Below are 15,742 nucleotides of genomic sequence, written 5' to 3'. Positions count from 1 at the left end.
TGACCTGGGAGGGCGGGTGCTCTGTCAGGGCAGCTGACCTAATCCTCAGAACAGAAAGCAAGCCCTCTCAAAAACTCAAACACACACGTAAACACTACTAAAACACACATGTACTACTAAAACATACACACACTACTAACACACACAAACAAACAAATACCCACAGTGGGGGTTTGACACTGTTAATGGACTATGCTAGGGACTGGAAGGGGACTGTGTGTGTGTGTGTGTGTGTGTGTGTGTCTGACCCGTGTGTTGTTCCTCTCAGCCTTGAGCTCGGCGATCTCCTCCTCCCTCTCCATCAAATGCTCCCGACACACATTCACCTCCTTGGTCAGCGCGGCAAACTCCTGGACAACAACACATTAACACAACGTTAGAGAGACAGCAAACTCCTGGACAACAACACATTAACACAACGTTAGAGAGACAGCAAACTCCTGGACAACAACACATTAACACAACGTTAGAGAGACAGCCAACTCCTGGACAACAACACATTAACACAACGTTAGAGAGACAGCAAACTCCTGGACAACAACACATTAACACAACGTTAGAGAGACAGCAAACTCCTGGACAACAACACATTAACACAACGTTAGAGAGACAGCAAACTCCTGGACAACAACACATTAACACAACGTTAGAGAGACAGCAAACTCCTGGACAACAACACATTAACACAACGTTAGAGAGACAGCAAACTCCTGGACAACAACACATTAACACAACGTTAGAGAGACAGCAAACTCCTGGACAACAACACATTAACACAACGTTAGAGAGACAGCAAACTCCTGGACAACAACACATTAACACAACGTTAGAGAGACAGGTCAAATCAATCAAATTGATTTTATTACATTTACATTTACGTCATTTAGCAGACGCTCTTATCCAGAGCGACTTACAAATTGGTGCATTCACCTTATGATATCCAGTGGAACAACCACTTTACAATAGTGCATCTAAATCTTTTAAGGGGGGGGTTAGAAGGATTACTTTATCCTATCCCAGGTATTCCTTAAAGAGGTGGGGTTTCAGGTGTCTCCGGAAGGTGGTGATTGACTCCGCTGTCCTGGCGTCGTGAGGGAGCTTGTTCCACCATTGGGGTGCCAGAGCAGCGAACAGTTTTGACTGGGCTGAGCGGGAACTGTGCTTCCTCAGAGGTAGGGGGGCCAGCAGGCCAGTGGTGGATGAACGCAGTGCCCTTGTTTGGGTGTAGGGCCTGATCAGAGCCTGAAGGTATGGAGGTGCCGTTCCCTTCACAGCTCCGTAGGCAATCACCATGGTCTTGTAGCGGATGCGAGCTTCAACTGGAAGCCAGTGGAGAGAGCGGAGGAGCGGGGTGACGTGAGAGAACTTGGGAAGGTTGAACACCAGACGGGCTGCGGCGTTCTGGATGAGTTGTAGGGGTTTAATGGCACAGGCAGGGAGCCCAGCCAACAGCGAGTTGCAGTAATCCAGACGGGAGATGACAAGTGCCTGGATTAGGACCTGCGCCGCTTCCTGTGTGAGGCAGGGTCGTACTCTGCGAATGTTGTAGAGCATGAACCTACAGGATCGGGTCACCGCCTTGATGTTAGTGGAGAACGACAGGGTGTTGTCCAGGATCACGCCAAGGTTCTTAGCACTCTGGGAGGAGGACACAAGGGAGTTGTCAACCGTGATGGCGAGATCATGGAACGGGTAGTCCTTCCCCGGGAGGAAGAGCAGCTCCGTCTTGCCGAGGTTCAGCTTGAGCTGGTGATCCGTCATCCACACTGATATGTCTGACAGACATGCAGAGATGCGATTCGCCGCCTGGTTATCAGAAGGGGGAAAGGAGAAGATTAATTGTGTGTCGTCTGCATAGCAATGATAGGAGAGACCATGTGAGGATATGACAGAGCCAAGTGACTTGGTGTATAGCGAGAATAGGAGAGGGCCTAGAACAGAGCCCTGGGGACACCAGTGGTGAGAGCGCATGGTGCGGAGACAGATTCTCGCCACGCCACCTGGTAGGAGCGACCTGTCAGGTAGGACGCAATCCAAGCGTGGGCCGCGCCGGAGATGCCCAGGTCGGAGAGGGTGGAGAGGAGGATCTGATGGTTCACAGTATCAAAGGCAGCAGATAGGTCTAGAAGGATGAGAGCAGAGGAGAGAGAGTTAGCTTTAGCAGTGCGGAGAGCCTCCGTGACACAGAGAAGAGCAGTCTCAGTTGAATGCCCAGTCTTGAAACCTGACTGATTAGGATCAAGAAGGTCATTCTGAGAGAGATAGCAGGAGAGCTGGCCAAGGACGGCACGTTCAAGAGTTTTGGAGAGAAAAGAAAGAAGGGATACTGGTCTGTAGTTGTTGACATCGGAGGGATCGAGTGTAGGTTTTTTCAGAAGGGGTGCAACTCTCGCTCTCTTGAAGACGGAAGGGACGTAGCCAGCGGTCAAGGATGAGTTGATGAGCGAGGTGAGGAAAGGGAGAAGGTCTCCGGAAATGGTCTGGAGAAGAGAGGAGGGGATAGGGTCAAGTGGGCAGGTTGTTGGGCGGCCGGCCGTCACAAGACGCGAGATTTCATCTGGAGAGAGAGGGGAGAAAGAGGTCAAAGCACAGGGTAGGGCAGTGTGAGCAGGACCAGCGGTGTCGTTTGACTTAGCAAACGAGGATCGGATATCGTCAACCTTCTTTTCAAAATGGTTGACGAAGTCATCCGCAGAGAGGGAGGAGGGGGGGGGAGGGGGAGGAGGATTCAGGAGGGAGGAGAAGGTAGCAAAGAGATTCCTAGGGTTAGAGGCAGATGCTTGGAATTTAGAGTTGTAGAAAGTGGCTTTAGCAGCAGAGACAGAAGAGGAGAATGTAGAGAGGAGTGAGTGAAAGGATGCCAGGTCCGCAGGGAGGCGAGTTTTCCTCCATTTCCGCTCGGCTGCCCGGAGCCCTGTTCTGTGAGCTCGTAGTGAGTCGTCGAGCCACGGAGCAGGAGGGGAGGACCGAGCCGGCCTGGAGGATAGGGGACAGAGAAAATCAAAGGATGCAGAAAGGGAGGAGAGGAGGGTTGAGGAGGCAGAATCAGGAGATAGGTTGGAGAAGGTTTGAGCAGAGGGAAGAGATGATAGGATGGAAGAGGAGAGTGTAGCGGGAGAGAGAGAGCGAAGGTTGGGACGGCGCAATACCATCCGAGTAGGGGCAGAGTGAGAAGTGTTGGAGGAGAGCGAGAGGGAAAAGGATACAAGGTAGTGGTCGGAGATTTGGAGGGGAGTTGCAATGAGATTAGTGGAAGAACAGCATCTAGTAAAGATGAGGTCAAGCGTATTGTCTGCCTTGTGAGTAGGGGGGGAAGGTGAGAGGGTGAGGTCAAAAGAGTAGAGGAGTGGAAAGAAGGAGGCAGAGAGGAATGAGTCAAAGGTAGACGTGGGGAGGTTAAAGTCACCCAGAACTGTGAGAGGTGAGCCATCCTCAGGAAAGGAACTTATCAAGGCGTCAAGCTCATTGATGAACTCTCCAAGGGAACCTGGAGGGCAATAAATGATAAGGATGTTAAGCTTGAAAGGGCTGGTAACTGTGACAGCATGGAATTCAAATGAGGAGATAGACAGATGGGTCAGGGGAGAAAGAGAGAATGTCCACTTGGGAGAGATGAGGATTCCAGTGCCACCACCCCGCTGGCTCGATGCTCTAGGGGTATGCGAGAACACGTGGGCAGACGAGGAGAGAGCAGTAGGAGTAGCAGTGTTATCTGTGGTAATCCATGTTTCCGTCAGCGCCAGGAAGTCTAGGGACTGTAGCATAGGCTACCATCCAGATGAACTCAGCCTTGTTGGCTGCAGACCGGCAGTTCCAGAGGCTGCCGGAGACCTGGAACTCCACGTGGGTCGTGCGCGCTGGGACCACCAGGTTAGAGTGGCAGCGGCCACGCGGTGTGAAGCGTTTGTATGGCCTGTGCAGAGGGGAGAGAACAGGGATAGACAGACACATAGTTGACAAGCTACAGAAGTGTTGTTTCTTGTATTATTGTCTCTTGTGTCTTTAGAGAACTGTTTCACTTTGATATCCTTTTTCTTCTGTCCTGATTTTCTCTTTCTTTTCTTCTGTTAACTAGATATTCTTTGTTGTTCTTCGTTAGCTAGCTAGCTTCTTCCAAAAGAGTCCCTAGCAACTCAGCTAGCTAAGATAACTACAATTTTATGAAAAATAGTTATTTTTCAAAAGCCTATCTTCTTTGTTTGTTGCTTGTTTTTTCTCCTATTCAGTCTTGCAGTTTTCTTTTGCTTTTTTCCGATGTACTTCACTCTAAAAACCATGTAAATTTCAATATTTGTAGGAGCTCATTTTTCATTTTATTTTATAAAGCCTACTTTTGACCAGGGCCCTATTCCCTATACAGCGCACTTCTTTTGACCAGGGCCCATAGGCTGCACACATACATAATACGTTTCCATGTTGGTAAACAGGTTGGGGAACTACACACTTCCTGACAGTCAACAGGTTGGGGGAACTATACACTTCCTGACAGTCAACAGGTTGGGGCAACTACACACTTCCTGACAGTCAACAGGTTGGGGCAACTACACACTTCCTGACAGTCAACAGGTTGGGGGAACTACACACTTCCTGACAGTGAACAGGTTGGGGCAACTACACACTTCCTGACAGTCAACAGGTTGGGGGAACTACACACTTCCTGACAGTCACTTTTTAAGCTGCAGAGAAAATATTTAAGCTGCATGTTTGTGTGAATTTAATTTAAAATACGATTAAAGTATTGAATGAGTAGTAGCACTGTTTCACGAATCTGACTGAAAAATAATAATAACTAAGATTATACTTTTGTATCTATTCAGAAAAGTTGAGCTCTCCATCTCTCAGAGGACCAGATGGACACAACCACAGTAAGAACACCACACTGACTACAACTATCAGGAGAGATGGAGGGGACAGTGGAGGAGAGAGAGAGTAGAGTAGAGTAGAGTAGAGTAGAGTAGAGTAGAGTAGAGTAGAGTAGAGTAGAGTAGAGTAGAGAAAGAGAAAGAGAGAAAGAGAAAGAGAGAAAGAGAAAGAGAGAGAGAGAAAGAGAGGACAAGAGAGGACAGGAGAGGACAGGAGAGGACAGGAGAGAGAGACACTTCATATTCCAGAGTCTCCCTCCAGTCTTCCATCCAATCAACAGTCTCCCTCCAGTCTTCCATCCAATCAACAGAGTCTCCCTCCAGTCTTCCATCCAATCAACAGAGTCTCCCTCCAGTCTTCCATCCAATCAACAGAGTCTCCCTCCAGTCTTCCATCCAATCAACAGAGTCTCCCTCCAGTCTTCCATCCAATCAACAGAGTCTCCCTCCAGTCTTCCATCCATCCCATTCAATCAACAGCCACCATGCATTAAGACTACATGCAGTTTACCAACTAGAGACTCTTGCCCTATACCACACACACACACCAAGTCTCTCTCTCTCACACACACACACACACACACACACACACACACACACACACACACACACACACAGCTTAACAGATTCCATGGTTGGGCCTACAGAATGAACCATCCTGATATTTGGTTCAGTGGGACAGGTTCCCTGAGTATCCAGGCCTTCTTTGAGGACACACACTGTTCAGTCCCCACGGCCTGAGGAAGCCTTTCTTCTTTCCCTCTCTTATATATTGATCTACTTCTTTGGAGACTGGCACCGATTCCACACTAGAGACCATGGGAGTTTTTGATTGGCCTGACCATGCATAAGTGCCCGTCCTTTAGCCAGTGAAGGAGGAGGAGGCGGGGAAAGGGGTTATTATGTGGGGAGTTGGAATGTTGGATTCCAGAATTCCAGAGCAGTCTGATATATAACCAGCCGCCAGAGAGAGAGAGGCCCTGCCTGTCTGGCTACTTCAGGACAGCCTGCCCTGCATACTCTCTCGTTTCCCTCCATTTAAACACGCTCTCCACCTTGGTCTCCCTTTATCTCTCTGTCTCTTCTCATCACTGTCTGTGTCTGAAATCTGTCTTGCCTACTACTAACCAAAACGACATACTGTGTACTAATTATACCACATACTATTTAGTACATACTATTTAGTAGAAATGTATGCAGCAGTTTACTAATCGTACTACATACTATTTAGTACATACTGTTGAGTAGAAAAGTATTCAGTAAGCAACAAATATAAACATACTAGGCTCTCCCATACTGATAATCAATGTTGGGGTTAGTTACCTGGAAACTAATATATTACAATATATTACTCAGTACATTAAACAAAAGTAACACGTTACTTTATAATATTACTTTGCATGTCCAAGGGAGCAGCGTTATTTTCCTGAAGAAAAAAATATCTAAACATTTTGGACTGTCGGAGGGAGCCGCGCGCGCTCTACCAAAGGAAGCTGCTTACTACCTCAGGTCTGATCACTAGTTCCTCCTTCCATCTGATAGGCTGCTTACTACCTCAGGTCTGATCACTAGTTCCTCCTTCCATCTGTGGCACTGCTTTCCTGTGCTAGTCTACAAGTGCTGCACTTTCATATGGGCTGCTGAATTAGCCATATATACTGGAAGACAAACATCTGTACAGATATTTTGAATGAAAAGCTAGGATCTCTTTCACGCCGCCAGTTCTGGTTAAATGAGGAAACAAACTGAGATCAGATCATGAAAACGTGCGCCCGGTAGGGTTATGATTCTGAAAGCAAGGCACACTTTACTTCACAAAGTAACTATTAATATATTACCAACTGTTGAAAAGTAATACATGGAATTGCTAGTTACTCGTAAAAAGTAAATCAGATTACATTTCTTTTGATACCCCCCATCGCTGCTAAGTAATGCATCATCTAATGTTGCCTTGTTTCATTTTATCCCTTCTCTAATTATCAGTTTATCATCAGTTGTCGTCAAACACGCGGGTCTCAAAACAACATTCCCTTCCTCAATAGTGTGCAGCGAATCAAACTAGATGAAAAGCCAAATTGAGTATGAAATCTTGGCACTTAAAACACTAGATTTTCAAAATGTCACAAACTATGAATATAAATCTGCAACCTCTGTGTGTCGCTTTCTTTTTCGCCCCTGTGGTGCCCCTGTGGTGCCCCTGTGTGTGTCTCTCCTCTTTGTACTAAAGACATATGACCAAACCGGACACTAAGGGAAGCTTTTCTCTTTTCTACACCACCGAAGGCAAAAAGCTTCGGTCAGACAGACTTGTGTGCTAAACATTAAAGCATATCTAGGCTAAGGCCCTGTGGTAACGGCCTAATGTGGGCTCCACTGATAAGCAGCATGTCTGTCCAATGTCCATCCATCACTGCAGCACTAAGAGGCCTGAGCGCAGAGCGTGACAAAAGCACAGCTGAATGCGCTCCTTTTCATTTCTGACCTAGCGCTTCGAGGGGGAAGAGAAAAATACCACTGAAGATTATTTTTCTTACGCCTGTCAGCACGGCTTCCTAGAATATGTTGAGAGTGTGATGTGTGTGGCGCCTAAGTGAGTGCACCGAGTGTCTCCCGTGTGCGGGGTGTCTCCCGTGTGCAGGGTGTCTCCCGTGTGCAGGGTGTCTCCCGTGTGCAGGGTGTCTCCCGTGTGCAGGGTGTCTCTGTATGGCTGCATAACCTAACTCCCCCTGAGACACCCTCGGAGACTGGGGTCACAGTCTGGGTCAAACATGATCAGCCATTATCAACACAGACCCTGGAGCAACTAGGATTAAGTTCCTTGTCTGCCTGGGGATTAGAAACAGACACCTTTGGATGACTTGCTGAATGCTCTAACCGCTAGGCTACCTGCGACCTGTTGTCCTCACAGTCTAGATAGGACATCGGATGGGATAAATGAACACAAAAACTGTTCCGTATTAACAGAAACCTGGATTTGCTGCTGTGGTACACCACCAGCGTAGGAAGGCATCTTGCCTGCCTCCCTCCCTCCCTCCCTCCCTCCACAATGACAGCTCCCTCCCTCCCTCATTCAACAATGACAGGACCCTCCCTCATTCAACAATGACAGCTCCCTCCCCCTCTCTCTCATTCCAGTATGACATCTCCCCCTCTCTCATTCCAGTATGACAGCTCCCTCTCTCTCTCATTCCAGTATGACAGCTCCCTCTCTCTCTCATTCCAGTATGACAGCTCCCTCTCTCTCTCATTCCAGTATGACAGCTCCCTCTCTCTCTCATTCCAGTATGACAGCTCCCTCTCTCTCATTCCAGTATGACAGCTCCCTCTCTCTCATTCCAGTATGACAGCTCCCTCTCTCTCTCATTCCAGTATGACAGCTCCCTCTCTCTCTCATTCCAGTATGACAGCTCCCTCTCTCTCTCATTCCAGTATGACAGCTCCCTCTCTCTCTCATTCCAGTATGACAGCTCCCTCTCTCTCTCATTCCAGTATGACAGCTCCCTCTCTCTCTCATTCCAGTATGACAGCTCCCTCTCTCTCTCATTCCAGTATGACAGCTCCCTCTCTCTCTCATTCCAGTATGACAGCTCCCTCTCTCTCTCATTCCAGTATGACAGCTCCCTCTCTCTCTCATTCCAGTATGACATCTCCCTCTCTCTCATTCCAGTATGACATCTCCCTCTCTCTCATTCCAGTATGACATCTCCCTCTCTCTCATTCCAGTATGACATCTCCCTCTCTCTCATTCCAGTATGACATCTCCCTCTCTCTCATTCCAGTATGACAGCTCCCTCTCTCTCATTCCAGTATGACAGCTCCCTCTCTCTCATTCCAGTATGACAGCTCCCTCTCTCTCTCATTCCAGTATGACAGCTCCCTCGCTCTCATTCCAGTATGACAGCTCCCTCGCTCTCATTCCAGTATGACAGCTCCCTCCTCCTCTCATGTTACCTTTATTTAACTAGGCAAGTCAGTTAAGAACAAATTCTTATTTACAATGACGGCCTACCCCAGCCAAACCCGGACGGCGCTGGGCCAATTGTGCGCCGCCCTATGGGACTCTCAATCACGGCTGGTTGTGATACAGCCTGGATTCGAACCTGGGTGTCTGTAGTGATGCCTCTAGCACTGAGATGCAGTGCCTTAGACCGCTGCCCCACTCGGGAGCCCCAAAACTCCTTCCAGTATGACAGCTCCCTCCCTCATTCCAGAAGGACAGCTCTCTCCCTTTCTCCCTCATTCCAGAAAGACACTTCAGAGAGAGTCCTCATTAACAGGCCTGTGTAAAGCCAAACAGAACAGTCCTCTCTAACAGGCCTGTGTAAAGCCAAACAGAACAGTCCTCTCTAACAGGCCTGTGTAAAGCCAAACAGAACAGTCCTCTCTAACAGGCCTGTGTAAAGCCAAACAGAACAGTCCTCTCTAACAGGCCTGTGTAAAGCCAAACAGAACAGTCCTCTCTAACAGGCCTGTGTAAAGCCAAACAGAACAGTCCTCTCTAACAGGCCTGTGTAAAGCCAAACAGAACAGTCCTCTCTAACAGGCCTGTGTAAAGCCAAACAGAACAGTCCTCTCAAAAGGCCTGTGTAAAGCCAAACAGAAGAGTCCTCTCAACAGGCCTGTGTAAAGCCAAACAGAACAGTCCTCTCTAACAGGCCTGTGTAAAGCCAAACAGTGTAGACAGTAGTGTCATGACAACACCAGCATATGAGTCTGTCTGTGATGCGTCAGAGACAGGTGACAGGGAGCAGCCCTGTTTGTTTAAACACACAGAAACTCACTTCACATCACTTACATGTTTACACCCCAACGACAACCTATGACTCAGACAGAAACAAAGAGATGGGAGAGAGAGAGACGGGGAAGAGGAGAGAGAGAGAGACGGTGAGAAGAGAGAGGGGGAGAAGAGAGAGAGACGGGGATAAGAGAGGAGAGAGAGACGGGGATGAGAGAGAGACGGGGATGAGAGAGAGCGAGCGAGCAAGAGAGAGAGACGGGGATGAGAGAGAGAGAGAAGGGGATGTGAGAGAGAGAGAGAGAGCGGAGAGAGAGATGGGGAAGAGAGGGGAGAGACGGGGAAGAGAGAGAGGAGGAGGAGAGAGAGACAGGGAAGAGAGAGAGGAGAGAGAGACAGGGAAGAGAGAGAGGAGAGAGAGACAGGGAAGAGAGAGAGGAGAGAGAGACAGGGAAGAGAGAGAGGAGAGAGAGACAGGGAAGAGAGAGAGGAGAGAGAGACAGGGAAGAGAGAGAGGAGGAGGAGAGAGAGACGGGGAAGAGAGAGAGGAGAGAGCGAGAGAGAAACACTAAATATACATATTCACCCTCTGAATGGCACATATACACAATCCATGTCTCCAGGTTTAAAATCCTTCTGTAACCTGTCTCCTCCCCTTTATCTACACTGAATGAAGTGGATTGAACAGGTGACATTAAGAAGGTATCATATCTTTCACCTTGTCAGTCTGTGTCATGGAAAGAGCAGGTGTTCCTAATGCCTTGTACACACAGAGACAGACAGACAGACAGACAGACAGACAGACAGACAGAGAGACAGAGAGAGAAAGAGAGAGAGAGAGAGAGAGAAGCTACCAGATGTCATGGTTGAGAAGCTTGGACATTTCCAACTGAATGTAAACAAGAGACATTGTGCAAATAGACGCACGCTTGTCTGAAGGAAGAACAGTACTGGCTCTGGAGCAGCATGTACACACACACACACCTATTAAATATGTAGGGCGGAGCACGTGCATACACCCATTTGAATGAAATGGGAGTAGCCTCTGGCTCTCCCTCTCTCTGTGTGTTCGCTGTGCAGATGTCCGGTGGTAACAGAGAGGGTATGATGTGACCGCTGGTTGTCTCGTCTGTCAGGAGGTGAGCCCTCTACCAAGGGTTCATGATACAGATGGGTGGAACTGCCAATTGATAGGTACTGGGCCCACATGGGGGAAATACAGGGGAAATACAGGGGAAATGACACAGCACAGCTTCCAGAAAGACCGTTGCTTTCAAACGAGGGATTTGGTGGTAAAACAGTCATTCTGCTCATAGATTAGACACATATGAACTACACATTGACACGTCCTGTCCAAAGCGGGAAGTAAAAAAAATACTTAGTCAGCATGTCTTTAATAAGCACTTAGGATGGTAGGGAACTGTAAAACAAGTACACATGTAGAATACAATGTAAATGCCAATGGTGTTGATACCATGCTCCCAACAGCACTCTGCAATCTGAAGCCACTGACACGTTTTGCCCTGAACCACACAACTCCAGCCATCTGCAGGTCAAAAGTCAAAGTAGCCCAGACAACTTGACTGAACAGTGTGTTGAGCTGGAGCGTGGTCGATGGCATGTAGCATCTCCTTAAACTGTTATTTACTCTGCTGTTACATCTGGTAAGAGACTGCAGCAACACTGGTCTGAGACTCTCTACTCTGCTGTTACATCTGGTCTAGAGACTGCAGCAACACTGGTCTGACAGACTCTCTACTCTAGTGACTGTCTGGAACAAGTCCGCCTTTGTCTCAGTCTCCTGTTCTGTCCCTCTTTCCTTCTCCCCCTCTAGGTCCTTTCCTCCGTCTCTCGGTAAGTCACTCAGTTTTCCCCCTCTCTCCGTCTCTCCCCCTCTATCCCAGTCTCTCCCATCTCAGTGTGATTCCTTCGATGTTTTTAGTATCCTGGGAGAGTAGGAAAACATTGGTGGTGAATGTCCCTGTATGTCCAACGTCCCCATGCAGGGGCTCTATGTTCATACTTTGTGTCTATTGGTGGAATAGTGGGTCTAAGGTGGACTGGAACTAATTCTACATGCCGTTCCACAGCCCTGTTTGTAAAAGATGCTGACGTTGGGGGGTGATCTAGATTAGAGGTCGGCCGATTATGATGTTTCAACGCCGATACTGATTATTGGAGGCCAAAAAACCCTGATACCGATTAATCTGCCGTTTTTTTATTTTTTTTTGTAATAATGACAATTACAACAATACTGAATGAACACTTATTTTAACTTCATATAATATACATCAATAAAATCTATTTAGCGTCAAATAAATAATGAAACATGTTCAATTTGGTTTAAATAATGCAAAACAAAGTGTTGGAGAAGAAAGTAAAAGTGCAATATGTGCCATGTAAGAAAGCTAATGTTTAAGTGCCTTGCTCAGAACATGGGAACATATGAAAGCTGGTGGTTCCTTTTAACATGAGTCTTCAATATTCCCAGGTAAGAAGTTTTAGGTTGTAGTTATTATAGGAATTATAGGACTATTTCTCTCTATACGATTTGTATTTCATATACCTTTGACTATTGGATGTTCTTATAGGCACTTTAGTATTGCCAGTGTAACAGTATAGCCTCCGTCCCTCTCCTCGCTCCTACCTGGGCTCGAACCAGGAACACATCGACAACAGCCACCCTCGAAGCAGCGTTACCCATGCAGAGCAAGGGGAACAACTACTTCAAGTCTCGGAGCGAGTGACGTTTGAAACGCTATTAGCGTGCACCCGCTAACTAGCTAGCGATTTCACATCGGTTACACCAGCCTCATCTTGGGAGTTGATAGGCTTGAAGGGGTGGGTATAATTTGTGGAACGTTCCAACAGGAATCTGTTCCAAAAAATGTGAAGTAAAAGGTTGCCAACCAACAACGCATACAAAGTAGCAACGCATACAAACCTAGCTAACTAGCTGCCGAATAGGCATCAACTCACCACGTAACTTATTCTTAATGTTTGTCCATATGCAACCAGAGTGAGGACAGACATTTTTCAGAATAAACGTGATGAGTGCAAAACGCAATGAAATAGACCACTCCCTACCCGGTATCTTATTCTGCCGCTATACAACTTTGTATGCATTGTTTTTTGGCAACCTTGTTATTTACGAAGTTTTTGGAATAGATTCCTGTTGGAACATTCCACAAATTATACCCACCCGGGTTGAAGTCATAAACAGCGCAATGCTTGAAGCACAGCGAAGGGCTGTTTGAATGAATGCTTACGAGCCTGCTGGTGACTACCACCGCTCAGTCAGACTGCTCTATCAAATCATAGACTTAATTATAATAAATAAACACACAGAAATACGAGCCTTAGGTCATTAATATGGTCAAATCCGGAAACTATCATCTCGAAAACAAAAGTTTTTTCTTTCAGTGAAATACAGAACCGTTCCGTATTTTATCTAACGGATGGCATCCCTAAGTCTAAATATTCCTGTTACACAACCTTCAATGTTATGTCACAATTACGTAAAATTCTGGCAAATTAGTTCGCAACGAGCCAGGGGGCCCAAACTGTTGCATATACCCTGACTCTGCGTGCAATGAACGCTAGAGATGTGACACAATTTCATGTTAGCAGGCAATATTAACTAAATATGCAGGTTTAAAAATATATACTTGTGTATTGATTTTAAAGAAAGGCATTGATGTTTATGGTTAGGTACATTGGTGCAACGACAGTACTTTTTTCGCAAATGCGCTTGTTAAATCAACACCCATTTGTCGAAGTAGGCTGTGATTCAATGAAAATTAACAGGCACCGCATCGATTACATGCAACGCAGGACACGTTAGATAAACTAGTAATATCATCAACCATGTGTAGTTAACTAGTGATTATGTTAAGATTGATAGTTTTTTATAAGATAAGATTAATGCTAGCGGGTAACTTACCTTGGCTTCTTGCTGCCCTCGCGTAACAGGTAGTCAGCATGCCATGCAGGCTCCTCGTGGAGTGCAATGTAAGGCAGGTGGTTAGAGCGTTGGACTAGTAACCGAAGGTTGCAAAAACAAATTCCCCCCTGAACAAGGCAGTTAACCCCTGCTCCTAGGCCGTCATTGAAAATAAGAAAGTGTTCTTAATCTGACTTGCCTACCTAAATGTGTAAAAAAAAATGTAAAACAAATATTCAAAATAGGCAAATTCGTGACCAAAAATACCGATTACCGATTGCTATGAAAACTTGAAATCGGTCCTAATTAATTGGCCATTCCGATTAATCGGTCGACCTCTAATCTAGATCAGTGGTTCTCTAACCTCTCCTCAGGACCCCTGACGTTAAATGGGGGGGGGTCCCGAGGAGAGGTTAGAGAACCACTGATCTAGCCCTTTAAGTATTATAGCTACAGTGATGTGATGCCTGGGTTAGATGGCTCCACTGCTACAAGGCCTTATGAGGCCACAACACCCTGTTATGTGGTAAGCAACTCTCAGGTTAAGGAGCTTTACATCAGCCAACTCACTCACTCACACACACACACACACACACACACACACACACACACACACACACACACACACACACACACACACACAATTAGTGGAATGAAACAAAGTGCCAACAGAGATGGGGCGTAATTCAGAGAAGCCTGTCATTTCAGCCCCAGAGAGCCACGGTTCAGCCCCAGAGAGCCAAGGTTCAGCCCCAGAGAGCCAAGGTTCAGCCCCAGAGAGCCAAGGTTCAGCCCCAGAGAGCCAAGGTTCAGCCCCAGAGAGCCAAGGTTCAGCCCCAGAGAGCCAAGGTTCAGCCCCAGAAAGCCAAGGTTCAGCCCCAGAAAGCCAAGGTTCAGCCCCAGAAAGCCAAGGTTCAGAGGAGATTCATTCCTCTATTGGGTTCAACCCATTCCTGAATCTCCATACTAGTCCTTGACTCACTCCAGTTCCAAACAGTGGATTGTTTATCTGGAGGGCACGACCCCACTGTAATTTCCACTGATCAGAGCCCCTCTGATATCAGAGATTAACAGAGCCCCCAAATCCTTAATCTGGGTTTGGGCAGGGAGGGAGGGCTGCCTCAAGGAGACTACTGCTGCCGCATAAGCCTGTGTTATAGAGATGCTTTGTGGCAGCAGGCAGCAGGCAGCAAACAGTGCATTGCAGTAATGTGCAACGTTGACAGAGAGCCTGTGTACTGAGCCAGGAGCAAACACGCCTGTCTCAGAGAGTCAGAGGGTCCTAAAGGGGACCTGAGCCAACCTGCCAGACCGGACCGTGAGTGGCCAAACCCAGAGTGGGAGGGAGAAAGGAGGGGACTAGTGTGGGAACTGGTGCCAGGCCCTGGGTCTCAAAGTCCATGCAGAGAAATTCAGTCAACCTTTCTGTCACAGATAGACTACACAACCATATACAAAAAAACTCACGTCTGAAACTTTGGGTAGATTTTTTTGGGGGGTTACTGTACTCCCCCTCTCTCTGTGTTTCTCTGCCCCTCTCAGGGTCCCCTCAATGGATAGAAGAACGAACGATCCGCCTGGCTATGCTCCACCAACTCCATACTTCCACCAGTGAATGAAAAAACAAAGTTTTCCTGAACACAACATCCCCACGGTGTCAACACTGAAATATATTAATGGAGCTGGACGTGTGAATGAGTGTGTGTGTGTGGTCGTGTGAATGTGTGTGTGGTCGTGTGAATGTGTGTGTGTGTGTGTGTGTGTCATCCTGGTCAATGAGGGAAAAAACAATGGCAGTTGAGAATCTGTCCCGTCAACCCCAGTCAGTCAGCAGTGAACTGTCCCGTCAACCCCAGTCAGTCAGCAGTGAACTGTCCCGTCAACCCCAGTCAGTCAGCAGTGAACCGACCCGTCAACCCCAGTCAGTCAGCAGTGAACCGACCCGTCAACCCCAGTCAGTCAGCAGTGAACCGACCCGTCAACCCCGTCAGTCAGCAGTGAACCGGCCCGTCAACCCCAGTCAGTCAGCAGTGAACCGGCCCGTCAACCCCAGTCAGTCAGCAGTGAACCGGCCCGTCAACCCCAGTCAGTCAGCAGTGAACCGACCCGTCAACCCCAGTCAGTCAGCAGTGAACCGACCCGTCAACCCCGTCAGTCAGCAGTGAACCGACCCGTCAACCCCAGTCAGTCAGCAGTGAACCG

At 47.5% G+C, this 15,742-nt stretch overlaps 1 protein-coding gene across 22 annotated transcripts in view; it reads right to left on the bottom strand.

Moving 5' to 3' along the window:
* The window catches only part of LOC106587739 (liprin-alpha-1), a 135,963-nt gene that overhangs the window by 109,438 nt on the left and 10,783 nt on the right, over positions 1-15,742 (bottom strand). For all 22 annotated transcript variants that reach the window (XM_082957979.1, XM_082957982.1, XM_082957984.1 and 19 more), the window contains exon 3: positions 249-350. In XM_082957979.1, coding sequence (XP_082814105.1) covers positions 249-350 — 102 coding nt within the window. The remainder of the gene's footprint in view (positions 1-248; positions 351-15,742) is intronic.

This window comes from Salmo salar, chromosome 11, assembly GCF_965601325.2.
Source record: "Salmo salar chromosome 11, fSalSal1, whole genome shotgun sequence".
NCBI lineage: Eukaryota > Metazoa > Chordata > Actinopteri > Salmoniformes > Salmonidae > Salmo > Salmo salar.
The sequence above is the reverse complement of the archived record's forward strand: the minus strand, read 5'-3'. Positions and strand labels throughout refer to the sequence as shown.